The sequence below is a fragment of the Pantherophis guttatus genome, chromosome 1, assembly GCF_059756535.1.
Source record: "Pantherophis guttatus breed Tessera chromosome 1, ASM5975653v1, whole genome shotgun sequence".
NCBI lineage: Eukaryota > Metazoa > Chordata > Lepidosauria > Squamata > Colubridae > Pantherophis > Pantherophis guttatus.
This window is the reverse complement of record NC_142063.1, coordinates 124,785,846-124,807,449: the sequence shown is the minus strand read 5'-3', so window position 1 is coordinate 124,807,449 and position 21,604 is coordinate 124,785,846. Positions and strand designations below refer to the sequence as shown.

General features: G+C 35.7%; 1 protein-coding gene across 3 annotated transcripts in view; it reads right to left on the bottom strand.

Moving 5' to 3' along the window:
* EPB41L5 (erythrocyte membrane protein band 4.1 like 5) overlaps positions 1–21,604 on the bottom strand; it is a 70,227-nt gene that overhangs the window by 32,348 nt on the left and 16,275 nt on the right. For all 3 annotated transcript variants that reach the window (XM_034422289.3, XM_087881732.1, XM_034422298.3), the window contains exons 4-11: positions 12,465–12,507; positions 11,202–11,280; positions 7,990–8,034; positions 6,993–7,045; positions 4,870–4,990; positions 4,026–4,113; positions 2,829–2,917; positions 1,805–1,874 (exon numbers count right to left, since the gene is read on the bottom strand). In XM_034422289.3, coding sequence (XP_034278180.2) covers positions 1,805–1,874; positions 2,829–2,917; positions 4,026–4,113; positions 4,870–4,990; positions 6,993–7,045; positions 7,990–8,034; positions 11,202–11,280; positions 12,465–12,507 — 588 coding nt within the window. The remainder of the gene's footprint in view (positions 1–1,804; positions 1,875–2,828; positions 2,918–4,025; positions 4,114–4,869; positions 4,991–6,992; positions 7,046–7,989; positions 8,035–11,201; positions 11,281–12,464; positions 12,508–21,604) is intronic.

The following is a 21,604-nucleotide window of genomic DNA, read 5'->3' as shown; positions in this document are numbered from 1 at the left end:
ACATGCTGATTTAAACACTGCAGTATCAGTGTTTAATAGCTTTGTTACCCATGAGCAATTATTGACTTTCATTACTATATCAGAACATTGTTTTGTACACATCTGCAACAACCGGTGTTTGCCCACTCACTGGCATTTCATAATATAGAAAACAATATAATATATAGATATGATAGATACATATTGTACAGTTGTAATGTAATGATCCATCATACACTTTTATTATAGGGAGCTTGTTCTCTGGTGTACATACGGTTATAAATATTTTATAAAGGAGTTATAAAGCAATTTTGAATACTTCCAAATCTATCATCACCTGTTCATGAATTGTCCCTAGTTAAGCTTAGCAATAGGATTCTAGTTCTGCCCATGATGCAGAAAACAATTTTAATAAGTAAGAAAGAAAAAGGAAAAAGAATCATTTCTGGACTCTTCTGAAGAAAAGTCAGAGAGTGCCTGCATCAATACATTTGTTTTAAATATCCTGCTTTTTCTCTTGAGAGCTCATAGTAGTATCTATGAGATTCCACTAACAATCAGAATAGAATAAAAAACAGAGTTGGAAGGGACCTTGGAGGTCTTCTAGTCCAACCCCCTGCTTAGGCAGGAAACCCTATACCATTTCAGACAAATGGTTATCTAATCTCTTCTTAAAAACTTCCAGTGTTGGAGCATTCACAACTTCTGGAGGCAAGTTGTTCCACTGATTAATTGTTCTGTCAGGAAATTTCTCCTTAGTTCTAGGTTGCTTCTCTCCTTGATAAGTTTCCATCCATTGCTCCTTGTCCTGCCTTCAGGTGGTTTAGAGAATAGTTTGACTCCCTCTTCTTTGTGACAGCCCGTGAGATATTGGAACACTACTATCATGTCTCCCCTAGTCCTTCTCATCAAACTAGACATACCCAGTTCCTGCAACCATTCTTCATGTTTTAGCCTCCAGTCCCCTAATCATCTTTGTTGCTCTTCTCTGCACTCTTTCTAGAGTCTCAACATCTTTTTTACATTGTGGCAACCAAAACTGGATGAAGTATTCCAAGTGTGGCCTTACCAAGGCATTATGAAGTGGTATTAACACTATTTCTAATTCTATGAGATGGGCTGGGTTGAAACCGACCGACTGGTCAAATGTAATACTGCAAACACTACTTGAATGAGGACTTTTTTTCTGCATATCCCAATCCAATCCAACAGCTTAAGCATTACACTATACAGGCTTTTTGCCAGTGTTTATGGCTTAATGTAATGTATCAATACAGACACATTATTAAGTCCTTGATGAAATAAGCTTTCTAAGCACTGTGCAGGATCACTTAAACAATAAAATACAATATACTTGCACATTAGAAACAGAATAACACGCTGACCTAATATAAACTAAAGCAAATATGAAATTAAAACATCAACAGGCATAACAATTAAATACTGCGCTAGAGGAAACAAAATAAGTCATAAATTATTTTTAAAATCTGAAAGGTTTAAAATAGAGATTTGTATATGACACACATGCTTCCTTTGGAAAATAGCCAAGAACAAGGGGGGAACACCAAAAATATCTTTCTTATCATCAATCTCCAAATTCTCAGAATGAGGCAATATTTTTAAAAAGTTCCTATAGATTAGCCTTAGATACAGAAAAACAAGAGAAATTTTGACTCTCCATTTTGAAGAGAGAGATAATCTATAGTGTTGACTCCACTAATTTAATGACCATAGGGTACATATGCCTGGCGTAACCTTAATGAGATACAATAAAAATAAGTTAAATTTTATAGAAGACCAGGAGAGGAAGATTTTTTTCTTTTACCTGTTCATCATCTTCAACCACCACTAGTGTTAATTTATTCTTTTTGAAGTCCAATCTAGTAATCTTTGGCCTGCAAAAGGAAAGATAGTGTATGTATTTATACTACAATTTATTCATAGAGTAAAAAAAAAAAGTTGGAAGAAGTAATAGAAAGAACATTATCCTGCATAGTGAGTTAAAAAAAAATCTTACAATTACAATTAAAAGATGCTTTAAATCTAAATATCAATGTTAACTTTGATTAAAAGTTAACCATTAGATGTATTTATTCATTTTATTCGTTCACTTAAACAGTTTTAAACCACTTTATGCAAATAATGCCACAATTACCCTGTATATATATCCCAGTTTTCCATGATAATAAAGGATAATAAAGATATTGCAAGGATTATCTATTCTAATGTGCCCTAGTTTTTCTCCCGACATTTACATCAATTCTGCACAATTCAAACGAGATCCAACTAATGACAAATGTATTAACTTTATTTATACACATGTCAATACTTACTTCTCAAACACTCAAATATGCTATTTGATATATTCCTTTGTAAGAGTCACCCTGACTATGTCATACAGAATACCAATTTAAAGTGTTTTAGTTGTTATAAACTTTACCAAAATCTTACTCAGAGTTGGACTATATAAACTCTAAAATAATGTATGCATCAAAACGATTTCACATTAGATATGGATATTATGCACTTCAAGGGTGAAGAAATGCCCCCGTTCTCCTGTAGTTTATACTACTGTCTCTCATATCCTCCTCCCCTCTATGGTTATTAACTCTTATTTCTGTTGATTGAAAGATCAGAGCATTCTGTGGTCGATAGGCCAATTTACTGTTCATATATTTAGGCCATGTGTAGTTTTTTAGGAAGGACTGTGTCTTCTCCCACTGACTGCCTCCATGACAGACGTATCTTGAGGTCACTTTTCAACATTTCCCCAAAGGTTTCATGATCCTGGCACTATGACTTTAGGACTGCTCAAGTTTTCCTTGAGATATATAGGTTATCCAGCTTACCAAAAGAACAATCCAATCTTGGTCTCGCCTTCAAATACAAGGACGCCTGTTGGTGTTAATCCAAGGCTATAATCATTGCCATCTCTTGCCTAATAATAATTAAAATTAGGTTAAAATATTCCTTCAGGTATGATTTTAACAGATTATCTTAATATAATTATACTTTTATTCATTGTTATGATTTTGCAGCAAAATGAGTCACATATACTGTGTCTAAATTAACACATGACCTAAGGAGTGAACAATCAGTTCCATTAAATTCCCTGCTTTCCAACAGAACATTTAGGGATGAGCTGTACTTTTCATAATATTTTATCTTTGTATTTTAAATTGCCTCATGGTTATTTATTACAATGGTATTACCACTGAAAACATTCCATAACTACGCTGGAAAGAATGGAATTTTATAAAACATGGGGTGGGGGAGAAAATAATGTAAATAGCAATAGCACTTAAGACTTATATAATGCTTCACAGTGCTTTACAGTCCTTTCTAAGCGGTTTACAGAGTCAGTATATTTCCCCCAACAATCTGGGTCCTCATTTTATCCACCTCAGAAGGATTGAGGGCTGAGTCAAGCTTGAACCAGTCAGAATCGAATTCCTGGCAGTCGGCAGAATTAGCCTGCAATACTGCATTCTAACCACCGTGCCACCATGGCGCCATATTACTTATGCGGAGAGATTCTAGCTAGCTTTGTAATTTGTCCTTTAAAGTGATTAATGTTAGGCTGCCAGTAAGATATTATTTTTTAAAAGAAAACCTCTATGGATCCCATCATATTTTCATGAAACCCGTACAACATTAACTGTTGGTTTATACTAATGCATTCATTAAGTGTGCTTTCAGAGTCAGAAACAAATAAACAGCTTTTAGTCACAGATGATTGTATTAAATGTACTGTTATCACCACCAGTACAACAGTACATTCTATTGGGATACATTGGAAAGAGCCTTAACTGGTGGTTACATGGCTTTTTTCCTTTGTGCAACATCCCACTAAATCTATTCTGGAGAGTCTCCTAAAATTCAGAGATTTGTGATGGTTTATGAGACAGATAATCTGATATAACAATAGTATCATGCCACGACAAACAGACGGAACAAAACAAAAAAACATTTTCTTACACCTGAATTGTGTTTTTTCAATATTAACAATATAACCATTTCTCAAAAGATTGTTACCATAATCTTACCTTTACTATATGCATATCTACTCCATACATTTCGAGCCATTTTGCTTTGTTCAAATAGTTTGTTTCTGCTTGAGCTGGTGACTGACCCCTGAAATAATATATGTAACACAAAAATTAGAGCAAAAGTATAAAATCCTTACAGAGAAAACTGACCACACATAACTTCAAAAGTGCCAAGGAGGACAAACTAAGTACTAGTTCTAATTCAAATGTTAATAATGTTCCAGGACCGTAGACACTTATTTTGTTTAGAAATGTAAGGACTGGGAAAGTATTGCAATGTATAATTAAGCTATGGCAACCTGTCCAGTTGTTCTGATAAATTCGGAGATGTTAAATTTGTGGATTGGTATTTAAAAGATACCAGATGGTTTTAAGATGAGTTGGTATTTGCTCCATAGAGAAATGTAAATGGCATTAATACTGAAAAACAGCTTCTTCTTTATCTGGCATTCAAGTACCAAGCAAAACTCCTAACTACTCTGTATTTTGGGGGCATTCTTGATCCCCATCCTGGGGAAACTTTGGTGAAAACTGAAAAGAAATTAAAAGGTACATACTACTACTGTGTATACATACTACTGTGACATAATGTTATCAAAAAGACATTATATTCTGTGTAATTGTCTAAAATGGTATTTGCAATAATAATTAACTCATTATGGTCTCTTTTGTAAGGATCAATTACAGATCTACAAATTTTGTCAAAATCCCAGTTTAACCTAAATACTAAAAGAAATCTCAATAGCACGCCACCAAACATGGATAGAAAAATAATACATACAAATACAAAGATTATACAGGAAGGGCAATTTTGGATATTCCCAGTCCTGGATTTAGTTACCTGTATTCCTTCCACTTCTCAAAAATGGCCAGTTCCATCTCCTCAGTCTGGTTGGGCACAAATCTAAATTCTGACACTATATCCGGGATGTGCTCAATAGGATCATAATCCCCAAGCTCAGCTGCAAAAAAGCAGGGTATCTCAGTCATTCACTCAATAAAAATAGTCTCCCTCTCTGAGTTAGATTGGTTGGAAGTTAATATCCAAAATGCTTAGGTAATGGGAGCTTTCACTCTACTAAGGCTTACAACTGTTAACTTGCTGTGTTTTGGCTATCATGAAATGAGAGAACATAATGTTATAGTGTTGATTAACACATTTATCTCTACACTGGTCTCTTCCAATGTCATGCAAATGGAATTTTGCTTGCCCAATGGGGATGCTCTATATTTTTATTTCTCCTGTACTCTCCCACACACATGCTCTAAATTTGCTGAAAAGAGTAGAAAATCTGTTTAATTAGACATGCCTCTTTCTCTTGACAGCCAGTGCAACCACTGTCTCAAAGGAGTATCACCAGGTTTTTATGCCTTACTATTTGTTTGTATAAAGTTATCTTGTAATAAGGGATACACTTCTATAAACCTAATTTACAGAATTAGGCTGGAATATGGGATATGTTCCCCCAAATTAAGGAAATTTTATTTAAATTCTAATAGATATTTTCAAAAATGAAAAGTTTTACAATGGTATGTGTGAAACAGAATATACATCTACGTAATTACATTTTTTTCAATATTTTCTGGTGTAAGTTGCATCCTAAGACCATCCTTGCACATTAGCAGTGATTCAGAAGCTCTGGAAGTTTCTTTATAACTTTTCTGCAACACTGAGGATGATTTTGGCTATGCAAACATAATTTTTATTGCTCTCCTCTTCCTGCATGTGGGCTCATTCTCCTCTCAGCTTAATTAGTTTATAGATGCTATACAGTTAAATATGGCTTTGTTACACATAAATCTAATCAAAAGAGCTCAGCAGTGTGCATAAAGAACAAAAAATAAAAGAACATATAGGGAGGTAGTTATATTCAAACTAGTAGCAAATAACAGAAAGAACAGCACTGATGTAGCTTACATTTTTATATTATATATAATGAATTGTGCAAGGAAAAAAAATCCACTTTTGCATTTAAAAGCAGCTTACTGAATAGCTTAACAGATTTATAAAATTTTGTGCAGATACCAGGAAAAAAAATATTTTGCCTTTTGTAGTTTTAATTTTATACATGGAAAAAAATTTACACAAATACAAGAAATCCCTGAATACTCTATATTCCTAGACAAAAATGAATGCCCAATTATAAATAAATTATCTACACTGAGAACTATCAAAAAGCCAAAAAGCATTTTAGTAGCACTAGTCTCCAAAACTGCTATCTTATAAACATTCCACTGACTTTTGTAGAAATTATTTCTGCATAAATAAATTTTAAGGACTTAAAAAAATTAAGTAAATATTGTTATGTGGAAATAAAGATGAGGCAAAATAAATAATTTAAGGACACCATATGACAAAAATCACACAGAGTTGTACACATTTCTTAAAAATTCAAGAAGCTAATTAAAGTTAAATCAAGAATACAGTTTTTACATTTATGAGAAACAATAAAAAATAAGTAAAAATCTGGCAGCTTTTTAAAAGAGGGCTTGGGGAACATGGCCTTGCCAGTGCAGGACTCCAACTGTCAGCTAGGTTTGTAGTTTGCTTTGTTAGAGCAATCAAAGTTGCATTTTGCGATTCACTGAGTTTTTCAGAACAAAATTCAGATAACAAAAATAGTTATTTTACTGAAGAAAGCGGACTCTTCCTATTCCTGTTTAATCCCCCACCTCAGATAAAGATCACAGCTCTGCAAGTCATAGAATTCCATTCATACTTCTTAATCATGATGGGTTGCAAAACAGTTATCCAAAGCTGAGATCTTGGTGGTTAACATTATTTGACGTTGCCCTATCTTCTTTATAATCCTGCGGTTGGACTGAACATGAAATAGATCCTTCACGTACAAAAGTGACCAAGTATGTACATGTGGTTTGCTACTGGCAAAGGAAACCTGTTTGGCTTGAAGAAGTCCTTGGTCTGAAGCAGCACACCCACATAAAGTTCTCCAGCCAACTTACCCTGTAACATGTAAGCTGCTAATTGCACCGCTGTTTCAAAGGGACATTCCAACCTATAACAAGAAAAAAAAATTGTATCAGGCAAACTGTTCTAATATTTTCATTCTTTTGGGAATTTATCGGTAACCTTAATCCCAAAGGACTGGGCTGTAGGTTGTGCAGAAATATAATTAAATTTTAAAGGAAGAGAAGAAGGGAATAATTAGTTTCAATAAATTGGCAAAGCATGCTTACATTTGGTGATTAGAAACCAAATTAAAACAAACTTAGTACAATGAGAGCTGCTGTGCCTATACAGTATAAGAAGAAAGGGTGGTAGGTTGTGTAAATTCAGAAAAGCATTCAAAAAGCCATGATTAAATGCAAGGTGTACTATGAGTGAGGTTTTTGCATGACTTGGGAAAGTAGAAAGTACTCTTCTCCAAAGCATGCATCCAATGGCCACTCTTGCTTATATATGCAAATTATAATGCTTGACACATGTAGATGGCCAAGACAACACAGAATCTCTACCCAGGTCTAGCGGGCTACAGATATACAAAGGCACAAGGGAAATGATTTAGCAACTGAACCACCTGATAACGATGCAGAATAGCATTTGATTCACACAGGAAAATTCTTCCTTGGGCCTTGACTGTAAACAGAAGCTCCTTGGGTTCCACAAAAGACAGCAGTCCCAGCTAAAGAGTCTACTACTAACATCTACAAATTTTAACAATGGACGACTTTTTCTAGTTTGGGGTAGGGTTAGGAAATAAAAATGGTAATCCAAAATGGGATAGTGAGTTAGCTTTAGAAATAAAACCTGGAATGAAAGGAAATTGCTGACTTCCAGAGATCTGGGTGCCTCCTCCTACTCTGAATACATTCAGGAAGCTATTTAAGTTGTGGCTAAAATAATTAACATATGGATCAAGTATGACATTGCAATAACCCCAATTTGAGATTTAGCAAACTGTGTGAACTAAATTGTCAGTATAATTAGGAATGTACTTACTTGCCACTCAGAATGTCCTGCTTTAGTTGAAGAACAAATAAATATCTGTTTTAAAAGGGAAAAGCAAGAAAACTATTACTGAGAAAGCAAGGATTGTTTGAATATAAATATTTAAGGCTTTGAACAGTTTAGGACTTTAATGCTTCTTAAAAAATGTTTTAGGAACAAATGTACTTAGAGGTACTGAAAAGGATTAATTTATATATTCTGAACATGAAACTGTATAATGGAATGGAGCGGTAATAATATTCCAAAAAGAACATCACTATCAGCTTTATCACAACCAACACCGAATCTATTAGAATTAATGAATATCAACTGAACATCACTGTTATATGATTATATACACCCAGCTAGAAATGCAACATTATACAACACTGAAAAATTCTATAGCAAACTGCAAAATATATCAAAAGAATCACCTAGAAAGTAAGGGGTACTATTCATGCATGATTGGAATACAAATATTGGGGAAATGAATGAATTTGAAATTGCAGAAAAGTTTGATTTGGATAATGTAGTAAAAGAGGGATAAATTAATAGGGCTTTGCAATGAGGTTTTTTTTTTTTTTTGCTCCTTGACAACACACATATGAAATTGCTATCAAGCACCATAAATATACTCTACAACAAAAGATCACTACTGCATAGGCACAATCCTCAAATCGAATCAATTACATAAAAGAAACCAGAAGATGAGATACAATTCATTCAGCCAGAACATTTCCAGCAGGAGACTGTGAAACAAATTACAAATTACTGTTATTAAATATTTGGGTTAAGATCAAAAGATTAAAGACAGATAAACATTTTCATAGACAAAAGTGAAATGTGTGAAAATTGATGTAGAAGAAAAAAAAATCCCAATATTTAAAGATCCAAGTAGCATTCAGAACAAGGTGTTGTGATAACCAGAGAAAACAGAGGAAATTGATAAAGTCTTCATCAATAAGGAAGATCTGGAAGTGCTGAACACAAACTTCCAGTTAAGCAAGAATGGAAGAGGAAAGATATATCTATCCTAAATGGTAATAACTAAAAGAAAATAATAATGAAAGGAAAAGGGTATTTTAAGAAGACCTCATCTGGTGAGAAAAAGACTGGATTTGGGATGTACCATTAAGACTTGTCTGAGTGAGAATGGAAAGAATGTTGTATCTGAAATTTGTGTGAATAGATTTTCAGGTATCAGCAGAACCAGAAGCAATGGTACTGCAGGGGAAATTGTGATGACTTTAACCTGCTTCCATAGAGATGCATAAAGATTGAAAAGCTATTTAAAGAAGATGCTAGAAAATGTGAAATTTCCATTAATTCTTCCTGTGAATAAAATTTTATTTTAGACCTTATGTAACAATAAAACTATACATGAAGAGTAAAACACCAATCCACAGGAAGACTTCACAAAGGGAAAGGATTATCAATCAGGTAGCAAACATAAGACAGATAACAGAGAGAGCAAGGCCTTTTTTAAAGGAGTTTTATCTCTGCTTTGCTGACTATAGCAAGGATTGCATAGATTGTGGTAGAAGTATTGGGCTAATGGGTGAACCAGAACAATTGATTATTCCTCAAAAGAACAAGAAGCTACTGTTAGAACTGAATGTGAAGAAACAGAGTGGTTCTGAATAGGGAAGGGAATGAGACAAGGATGCATATTGTCCCTCCATCTGTTGAAATTACACAGGGAATATATTATGTCAATGGCAACATTGGAAGAGATGGCAACTGGGAATCAAAACTGAAGGTTGAAGCACTAACAATCTGTGATATGCAGACAATACCACATTGTTAGCTAAAACAAAATAAAATAAGCTGACACAAAGACAAAATGGAGAGCTCATTATGAAAATAAAAATGGAAAACTCTGGGTTAATGCCAACCAGTATGTTCAATGTACTCGCTGTTTATGGCAAAGTGATAGCAGTACATTAGACAATCCATGAGCCATTGGGTCATTGTTTCAGAGATATTTCCTTACCTAAGCAGAGAAAATTATCATGGGTCGGAAAAAGAGCGGAGTTTTAGTAGTAAATGCATAGTTTCACGTTCTTAATTTCAAGAGACAGGCAGTATGCCGTAGAGAGGTATGAAGATAATGATCTTATCTGACCATGATAAATTTTTGTCATATCTCTATGACAATACAGATTAGAATAGTTAATGCAAGAGTTTACCAGTGTTGAAATATGGCAGTGGCAACTGATCACTGAGAAAGTGTGACAGAAAGAAGACAGATGCATTCAGTGTATGGATCTGGGGATGGTTACTAGCAATTGCAAGGAGAGCCAATCAGTTGTTTCTGGGTGAAAAAGACTGGCAGACTGTTGAGAAGTTGCTCAGCAGGCAGAAATTCACATCTTGGGAGAAGCACATACACACACAAAAAGGGAACTAGCTTAGCAAGGTTGAGAGATCTAAAAAAAGGAAAAGAAAAGAATTAAGGTTGATAAAGGATGTTCTTGAAAAAGCTAGGAATTGTTGCCAGGGTCTGGTCAACACACCCAACATTTATCCATAATGATGCCAAGCGTCATGACCAATTTGATCTAACTAGTTTTCTGCAAATTCTCTGGATGCTGGATAGCCTATAAATATTTTAAAATAGATCAGGAAAATAAACAGACTAATGCTATATACAGTATTTATAAAGATCAGATAAAGCACGAAGGATTCTCAGTGAAAACACTGAAACAAGGAACAGTCTAGTTCTGTTTTATCACAGAAGAATAAAATTCTGACTGAGGAATACTCATTTTCTAATTTCCGTTTCCTGTTTTCCTGGGGTGTAATACTGAAATGGTAGAATAGGGAGAAGTGATTATTTTTAATTATTTTTCCCTACTTTTCATCATTCAAAGCAATCCCAAAGCAGATTTCTTGGACAAGTTCAAAATCTTTTATAAAATATTTGTTCAATAGAACTTCATTTCATACGTTTTCTCAATAGAATGGGAATGCTATGAGGACTGGATATAAAACTGAATACGTTTCACTGATATTGCATGAATTTGCTCCTACCATTTCATTGTTTATTCTAGTCCCTGGCCTTGGGAGCATAATATGAGTACCCAACTTTTATTTAACTATTCAAAAACTAGGAACCTTGCAACATTCATATTCAGATTAGAATGTTATATACTGAGCTACAAATACAGATCATCAAAGTTTTTCTATAGGATTTGTAATTTTCCTCCTTGCATACAATGTACCTTGTGAGCTCTTCACGTAAGTTGTTTGGTTCAGAAGAGTAAAATTTTACACGAAGATGAAGACAGTATGGTGGACCAACTACAGAAAGGAATATGGGTTACTGACAGCAAAGACAATATTTTGCAAAAATATTCACAGAGGTACACACCAGTTACAAATTATTCTCAAAATGAAATTAATTTTAAACAATATAAATATAAAATATATCAGCAATTAAAAAAGGGTTTTAAAAGGCAAAGGTAATTTTATATTAGGTATTAGAAGCCATCAAAGTTACATTACATTAAGTTGATTTGGCTTGCCAAGAACAGACAAATCTAGGTTAATCCCAGTATTACCAAGCTCTATTCTATGAAGTGAGAAATCCATAGATCTTGGCTGTGGGAGCTTGTATCAGCACACATTCTACAGATTTAAAGCTGAAACAAGAAGCATTGCATTTTTGGAGTGCAAAAACATTGCAAAGCTATCTAGATAGGTTTATATGGTATTTGCAAAGCACAAATGAAAGACGCATACTGTTACTGTACCTTCCTAGGAAAAATGGAATTTGTTCCACCCTTCTAGATTTTCTAATCCTGAAACCTCTCTGAACTTTTAACCAGTTTCCAAAACTCTTACTAGTTTCTCAGTTTTGCATCCCACTGACACCTACTTCACCGGTGTCATTGAAAGCTATGTTATTTTGGTAGCAAAAAAATGCAACCATTTTGCAGTAGTTTGTATGTATTTTGCCTTTACCAATATTGCTACTTCATTTTTGTTATGATAAGTTCTATTCCGTTCCGTTCTGTTCTGTTCCATTTCTCATTATCTTTCAATAAGATAAATTCTAGACCAGGTATCCTCTGATGGTACTAATGCATCATTACCAAATTGTTGATTCAGGGTACCTGTTATACTAGAATTTCCAGCTTTCTGGCCTATTCTGTATTTTACTACCAAGAGAATAAATTGAAAGAGCGAGAAATATGAACAATACACTAAAGGAACAAAGTTTCCTAGAAAATATCACCCTCAAATATCTGTCTTTCAGTGAAAATGGAAAGAAGATTTTTTAAAATAACTACATGCAGTTTGACAACAAGCCAATGTTCCACGCAGTGTATTTAATTCCTTTGAGTCAAAAGGAAATAAAACACCCCTTTTCTGTTACTGCAACATTTTTATTTCATTTTGTCAAAATATATCTTAGAGGAACAGTATCCCAAAATATGAATCCAACCCTTCACTGAAAAATATATAAAAACTCAACCACTTACTTTTAACTTGTTTTTTTATACTCTTTGTGTGGTCCAACCAATGCTGAAAAAAGAAGAAGAATCGGATGAAAACTAAAAAAGATCAATGTAAGGAAATATTATAAAAGGCATAAAAATGGGAAAATGCTAAGTTATAAAGAAAATTATCACAGGGAGGCACAAGCAAAATCATTTTTATTATATTGGTTACCTTTAGACATAGTTGAGACTAATAAATGCTGTCCACATATCTGAAGGGTATCAGCTGGGACACACTTATCTGGTTAATAGCCTGCTGGTTGATATGTGAGACAGGAGAGGTTTCAGCTTTCATAATAGTGAAAATTGACACTACCCTGATTGCCACTGTCTGATTAGTCTGACTTAAAGTGACCTGTGCAGTTCTCCGCTACATATAGGCTTCCACTCCTATGGTCCAACTGTGCTTGTGCCTTGCCACACCAGCCAATTATCTTCCCAACACCCAAGCTGCAAGCTATGCAGGACTTCCTGCTGGCTCTCCCACTGATTTACTTTGTTGGAAGCCAGCAGAAAGTCAACAAGGACATCCAGATTTAACGATCCACCATCTTCATTTAATGACAATAGGACCACCATCGCTATGGGATACAGTCACATGACATTGAACTTTAAGACTGCATTGCTTAGTGATGGAAATTCTGGCCCCAATTATTGCTGTCAGCCTGTACTGCCTTCAGCTCATAGGGGAGAAGGTGGAATACAAGGTAGCAGGGTGGATTTGATTTAAATCGAGTTGATTTAAATCACAATTTAAATCATGATTTAAATCACTAGTAAAAAGGCTTGATTTAAATCAACTCGATTTAAATCATAATTTTTAAAGAGCAACTGTCATCTCTGCTACTCCTTTGACCCACTGTTGACTCACCGATAGTCCCAGTGTTGCAGAATATACAGCCTCATGCTACATAACTAAGCTCCATTTCATGCTGAATAAACTAAATTATTTATGTATCTTAAATAGAAAACTATTTTACGATAGATTTTTACCCCAAACGTTTTTTATTAAAATAAATTCGATAAAAATAAAAAAATCCGATTTAAATAAAAAAAAATCCGATTTTTTTGATTTAAAAAAAAAATCATTGATTTTTATCCACCCTACAATATTATTGCAATAGCAATAAGACTTATATACCGCTTCACAGTGCTTTTACAGCCCTCTCTAAGCAGTTTACAAAGTCAGCATATTGTCCCCAACAATCTGGGTCCTAATTTTACTGACCTTGGAAGGATGAAAGGCTGAGTCAACCTTGAGCTGGTGAGATGCGAACTGCCAAATTGCAAGCAGCCGGCAGTCAGCAGGATTAGCCTGCAGTACTGCACTCTAACCACTGCGCCACCACAGCTCTTAGGTAGGAAAACTAAGCAATCAGAAAAGGTTATTTTTCTTCTTGCCATATTAATTTAAATGTCTGTGAGTGGGAAGCAATCACACATGCTGCCTCTTCCCCCTTTCAGCCTGGTGGCCTACATAAGCACATGGTTTTGTTAGTCTGAAGGCCTGACTATGGGTTGCCATCAAATAATGGCAACGAGAAAACAGTGCAGAGTGAAAGTGTATGTAATTCATTTTCATGAGCATCATTGTAAATTATTTTTCTTTCTTTTTTTTTTTTTTTATTGAAAAGGTTTTCAAATACAAATTTTTCCCCCTTTTTCCCCCCCCTCCCCCCCCTCCCTAACCCCCCCTCCCCACCCTTCCCCCCCTGTGACTTCTTCGTAACAAAAAAAACCCTAATTCATAACAGATTACTTACTCCCTCCTCAAAATACTGACCTTTACTTACTAAAAGTATTATAAATCCCCCTTTATCCATACATTTCAGAAAAGAAGAAGAGAAAAAAAACAAAAAAAAACAAACACATTATACTATAACTATTATAAAATAACTTCTAATTTAGCATAATAGTGTTTTATATCTATACATTATTGCAACAATTCAAAACCACCTTCCACTTTAAAACTATACGATAAGTCCTACTTTAATAACATTTCAAAGCGGGCTCCCCATAAAATCTAATTTAACATTTATTCCACTCTATCCATTTCCTATCCATTAAGTCTTATTGCATATTCTGTGAAATTATATTGTATCTTTAGAACCTCTTTTTCAATCCTCTGTTGCAGATTTTCTACATTACCAGACTTTTGGTCAGCATCCATTTTAAATTTTTCTTCTGAACTATAATCCTGAATTTTTAACAAATCATTTTCAATTTTTTGAATTCTATTGTCCAATTTATCTTGAATTTCATCCATTTTTGACTCTAGTAAATTAGTATTTGTATCCAACCGAATCATAAATTCTGACACTTTTAAAATTTTTTGCTGCAAAAAGTCAAACTTGGATTTCACCAATTCCTTAGTTTCCTGCTTAAATTTTTCAAGTTGCTGATTCACAATCTCATCCCTTCTTTCAATCTCCTCTAAGAAAAATTCTATTATATTAAAATCAGGTTTCTGGGACTGAAGAGTTAAAACTTGTTCCTTTAAATTCTTAGTGGGGGAATCCCCCCCACCTATTTGTTTGTCTGACTTCACAAGCCTCAGTGCCATGTTTCCGCCTAAGCAGGCTTTGTTAGAAGAAAAAAAAAACAAGACAAAAGACTTCCAGCCAGCAACAATCAAGCCTCCAAGGGAAAAAGAGAAAAACAAAAACAGGAGCGGAGTTTTGTCTACAAATGTAGCCAGTGGTATTTATTCCGCTACATTGTAATAATAAAAAACGGAAGAACTTTCCCTCTCAAACTCTTCTCCAGCCGCGGCAGACGCCATTTTAAAAAAAAACTTTTTTCCTCTTTCTCTTCCTCTATTCTCTTAAGTAATTTTTAAGAAAGATAAGTAAAATACTTGCGCTTCAGTATTACAGGTCCAGCTCACATTTTCTTTGAGTAATCTGTCAAATTCGCAGGCTTGCTTTTGACGCCTGGCTCTGCATTAGCAGAGGTCTCCCAAAGCCCGGAGCAGCGGCTGGGGATATGGGGCATCTCATCCGCTCCATCCCAAAAGTAAAAGAAAAACTTTTGGGACTCTGCAGAGAGTTCTACCCACCCCTGCCGGCTCTATCTCCGTTTCCTCATGGGAACGGAGTTTTTTCGAGCCGCCGTTCCGTTGTGAAGGCGGCTCTGACAGGCAATGGAAGCTGACGATCCCAAAGGAACGTCTGGCGGCGGCCAGCAGCAAACAGGAAGTCCATTGTAAATTATTTTTCTAACAACAGTGAAAGATGAAACCAAAGAACACCAAGACAAGTGCAGTTCCAGTTTTCAAAACCATGATTTTAATTTATGCGACTAATGCAAGAAATAGAGCAAATTCCATGTACAGTATATCAAAGGAATCTTAGTGACTGAATCATATGGGGAATTAAAGCAACTTGTTCTAGAACTGTAGGAATCTAATTAATGTCCATCAAATCAGATAGTCAGATTTATTCTCGCTGTACACTGGTTGCCTCAACAACGACCAACAATCACAGTTAATCAGTTACCTTTCATTTATAGCGGTCTAGATTTAAATCCTAGCAATCTAATTTCTATTAATTTTTGATTCAGGTGTCCTTTTATGAACTGAGCAAGGGATCATATTTACAGTATTTTTTTTTCTTTCCATTACATCCCTAAGCAAAAACTTCCCCAGTAGTTAGGACATTTCTGAAAAGATTGTGTGATGTCAGAGGAAAAAATGCTAGGGATTAGTGTATTTTATACTTATACAATCCCATGGCACCTTTAAACTCATCTCTAATCAAACATTCATCCTTGCCAAAGAAATCAGTACCTTAGCAAAATAATAACAATACGTCAACAGCTGTATTAACGAACGGAGAAATTTACACACAGAATTATAGCAGAAATAAACCATAATTTAAAGCTGGAGCGCACTTAGTTAAAAGAGGCTGGCTTTGTTATCCATGAAGGCAGCTGGTTCTTGGTGCAGAAGGAAATGGATTAGGTAATTTTCCTAGACACCCAGGCAATAAATCAGCAATAGGAAATTACATCATGGACATTTTGAGGGATAGTGATCCATCAGCAGCTGGTATCCTCCAATTTAAACTTGCTTTGCTGAGAACAATTCAGCAGACCTGAGCACTGCAGGTGCTATGAAAGCACAAGCTAGGATGAAGGAGAGAGGCAGAATATTCCCACACTTCAGGGGAGAGAATATGTTTGCTTCAGCTCCAGCCTGTTTTCTTTCACCTCCTCCACATTCCAAAAGGGGGCTGTTAACAGATCAGAGACAGGCACCAACACCCCTTAGTTCAACTCAGTTCCTAACACCACAACTACCACCAAGAATTTAGCTTGAGTGGCACATGCAAGAGGGGGAGGTAATGGGACACACAGTGCAAAGGGTGAGAGACATAAGCCTGGTGGACTAGCACACTTTTCTCGCCAAGGTTAGCAGCCAAGCCAGCTCATGATAATGCACGAAAGATGCTGCTTTCCCTATTCTAATTTATTTAACATAAACCAGACTCTGGCAAATTTCATTCAGCAGAACCGAGCAAAAAATGTCAACACAAATTGATATATAAATTAAAATAAAACAACTTCAAATGGTTGAAGGCGTTCAGCAATTTTGGCCCAAATAGCTCACTGTTCTATTAACTGACAGCCACTCTGATAATCCCTGAATATTGACAAAGAATTCAAATTCATATATGCAACAATCATCATTTCTTCTGGTATGACAATGCAAATTTAAAAGGCAACATTATTTAATAGTTTTCCCAATCCAAAAATGTTGTTCTATGGTTCTTGCAGTTACCGTATATATGTGTTGTTAGTTGCGAAGTCATGTCCCACCCATCGCGACCCCATGGACAACGTTTCTCCAGGCCTTCCTGTCCTCTACCATCCTCTGGAGTCCATTTAAGCTCATGCCAACTACTTCAGTGACTCCATCCAGCCACCTTATTTTCTATTGTCCCCTTCTGTTGCCCTCAATCGTTCCCAGCGTTAGGCTCTTCTCCAGTGACTCCTTCCTTCTGATTAGGTGGCCAAAGTATTTCAGTTTCATCTTCAAGATCTGGCCTTCTAAAGAGCAGTCAGGGTTGATCTCCTCTAGGACTGACCGGTTTGATCGCCTTGCAGTCCAAGGGACTCACAGGAGCCTTCTCCAGCACCATAGTTCAAAGGCCTCATTTCTTTGGCACTCAGCCTTCCTTATGGTCCAACTTTCACAGCCATACATTGCAACTGGGAAAACCATAGCCTTGACGATATGCACTTTTGTTGGCAGGTGATGTCTCTCCTTTTTAGTATGCTGTCTAGATTTGCCATAGCTTTCCTCCCCAGGAGCAAGCGTATTTTAATTTCTTGGCTGCAGTCCCCATCTGTGGTGATCTTGGAACACAGGAAAATAAAATCTGTCACTACCTCCATTTCTTCCCCATCTATCTATTTGCTAGTATATATGTAGCCAATCCCAAAACAAAATAGTAGTCCTTGGATTATGTTTATTTGCTCAAAGACTGTTGAAAGTGAAGATGGTGCTGAAAAAATGATTTATGATGGGTCCCCAAAACTGTGGCCATTGCAACATTCCTGAAGTCATGTGATCAAAATTAGGCGACTAGCCCACAGTTATGACTACTGCAATATCCTGCGGTCATGTTCTCCATCCCTGCACAATCTGCCTGTATTTCAACTTTTTATCTTCTCCCATCTATATTCCTTTTTTTTTTTTAGGCCGAACCATGAGGTCATTGCCTAATGACTGCAATCTGGATTGCCAGGACTGTTGTTGCTAAATTAGAATGTTTTGCTTAATGACCACTTCACTTAACAATGGTCCCAATTAGAATGATAACCTGTATTTAATGTGGACTATCCTACTTAGTAAGACATGCTGCTGAATAGTACATTAAAAAAAAAAAAGCTAGTTCTTATTGCTAGGCTCCTCAACCCCCATGGCATAGCCCGTTGGGAATTGGGCTGCCAAAGCAGCAGGTAAGCGCACAAAATCTCATTTATGCATACAGAGGATTTTGGTTGTGCATGTGGAACCATCCCCCCCCCATGGCTGAACCCACTCAATCTGCCTCCACTGCCAGTCCTCAGAACCAAAAAACTTGGGGATCCCTGTCCTACAGCATATTAAGCTATTTAGTCTGTACTATGGCATTCCTTGAGAGCTTAGCATGGCATATTTACTTCCATCAAGAACTGCCTTTTCTAAAAACATGACTGGGGACAAAAAACAAAAAAACAGCCACATTTTGGAAAGAGGATGCAATATTTCAAACTCAAAAATTAAAATGACAATAAACACAACTACACAAAATATTGCTAAAAATTATACTGAAAAATTGCCCACTTTGCCATTAAATTTTAGCATAGTGACTTGGGGCTATAGCATGGAAGCTACTTACATACTGTTGATTGCCTACCTGTTTTAAAAAATAAGAAATAAAACATTACTGCCCATTCTTACAGAGGAAGTAGAGATCATACTATCACTCTACCATTGGCAGGGTTTTTCAGAGTCTGGTTATGGGAGAATTTTCTTTTCTCTAGCTACAGCAGTGTTGTGGACTTGTGGAAAAACAAGCTTTCCCTCTTTGGCCAACCTGCTTTCTTATCTACAGGAAATTCTGTGTTAACAGAAGAGTTTTATAATGGTACTAAATGTCAGAGTTACAATAAATTATTCTCTGGCCTATTCTCAATAAAATGTAAGTCAAAGTGCATCTATTCACCTCATCCCTGAAGTCTGTCAATTGTTCAGATTGACCCACTTTTGACACTACAAGACACAAACAGCCGAAATAACTGTTTAAAAAATGCATCTCTGTGACAGTGGGTCGCAAAGTGTGATCAATCTGAAAAAATTAATTAATTAATTTTCATCTGTTTGGAGAATATTTTTTTTTAAAGGATTGTGACATCTAACACTTGCAGAGTTTTATTTATTTACTTGGAATCCTAGCTCTCTTGTACTAGGGAAAGTATACAATGGCAAGATTCAATAAATCCTGAAGTACTATATTGAACAATGAGGCAAACAAACAAATAAAAAAAAAACAATAAGAACTCTTACATATTGGAAACAAATATAAAATCATTACAGGAGACAAAACAGAACTCTGGTGAATTGCCCTAATCCAGAAGTAGTGATCCCCTTGTGACTGAAAAACTATTTAAAAACAACATCATTAAGGTCACAAGGTTAGTGCTGTAATGACAGTGATGGAGTGAATTAGGCTGGATTTTTTTAGCAATGGGAGGGGTTAAGAGGCAAAACTGGTGTATTAAATCCATTTTTGCCATAAATCAGTGGCAAAGACATTGAATAAGACACATTTTCTTACATTGATAGAAGGTAATATTGTGATTTCAGTCCCAAATCAGCAAGGTCCAGAAATGTTCAACAACCTGCAGGGAAGTTCAACAAAACTAACCCGAATCCATTCCCCTATCTAACAGCAATCATTCATACCGTATGACTAATCAGGGATGCTTCTGAACCAAAACCAGCTATAAAACCAGCTTAAATTCAATTCAAATAAAATGTAATTCAATTAATTAGAGAGGAGGAATCTGTTCTCCCACTTGGATTTTAGCCTCTGTGGGACTGAGGAACATTCAATATCAATTCTATGACATTGATTGATTGAAACACTTTCCTTATGATGCTTCCTAAATTTCTGATCACTACCTTTGATCACAGAAACAAGAAATATTCCATGCTGAACTTTCAGTAGCCCAAGAGCGATGAAATGTAATTAGTAACATTTGGAGACGCACATGTTTCTTACTCCCTAGTTAAGAAGTTCCGCAAAACTGAACCTATATATTCACTAGCAGCAGGAGATCAGAATCAAACTCAATGACAGCTTTTTGTCTACTATAAAAATAACAATTCCAAGAGCTATTCAAATAGAATCAGAATTCATCATCAAGAAATCCAAATATGCCCCTATTGTAACTTTCAAAGTCTTTTCAAACACTGGAATCTTAGGACGTACAGATGTATGAATGAATAGAGGGAGAGGGAGATGAAAAAACCAAATTATTCGGGAGAATTCTGACATCACTCTGATTGTAAACCAATTGAATTGTTAAGAATGGCAGGAAAGAACCTCTTGAAGACACCCACTATGTCACAGGGTCATTTTTTTTTTCTGGTATGTGCAACAGGACCAGTTCCTGCATTGCTCTCAGAATGTAATCCTTGATTTCCACTCTCTCGGCACTCAGAAAATCCCTAAAAATCCATACTTTTAGCATGCTTTTAACTGTTAAGATGATTTTAATATTATTGTATTATTCATTTTACTTTTTTTTTGTCTACTTTTCTTTAAATTTTGAGTGTTTGCAGGGAAGAAAGCAGGGCTATAAATCAAGTACATTCATATTTCCTAACCTGAGCTGTTAGGGAAATGTTAGATATTGGGATTTAGGATATCTACAGTTGGTCCAGAATACAGCCGCACGAGCTTTTGTCTACTACTGCCCCCACCCTACTGACCTTCCGAAAAGCGATGAAGACCTGGCTCTTCCGGCAGGCCTGGGGCCATTGATCTCGCTACGGTGATCCTGTGAGACCCGGCCACGAACTGGAGTGTATGGATTTTAATGTTTTCTTTTTAAACTTTTGTATGGGATATTGTTCGCATTGTTTTATTCTTTGTTGTTAGCCACCCAGAGTCCCTCAGGAGTTGGGCATAAAATGTGACTAATAAATAAACAAATTTTGCATTATGCTGAATGAGAAAGGATTCTAACCTCCAATATTTCAGTTTTTTCCTGAATGCCATCACTCTGCTAAACAAATAATTCCCTCAACACTGTCAAACTATTTACTAAGTCAGCACTACTATTAATCTTCTCATCGTTCCCACCACCCATCTCCTTCCACTTATGACTGTATGATTGTAATTTTGTTGCTTGTATCCTTACGATTTATATTGATATTGTTTCCGGATTGCTTATTTGTATCCTATGACTATCATTAACTATTGTACCTTATGATTTTTGATGAACATATCTTTTCTTTTATGTACACTGAGAGCATATGCACCAAGACAAATTCCTTGTGTGTCCAATCACACTTGGCCAATAAAAAATTCTATTCTATTCTATTCTAATATAAAGTGAGAGGGAGG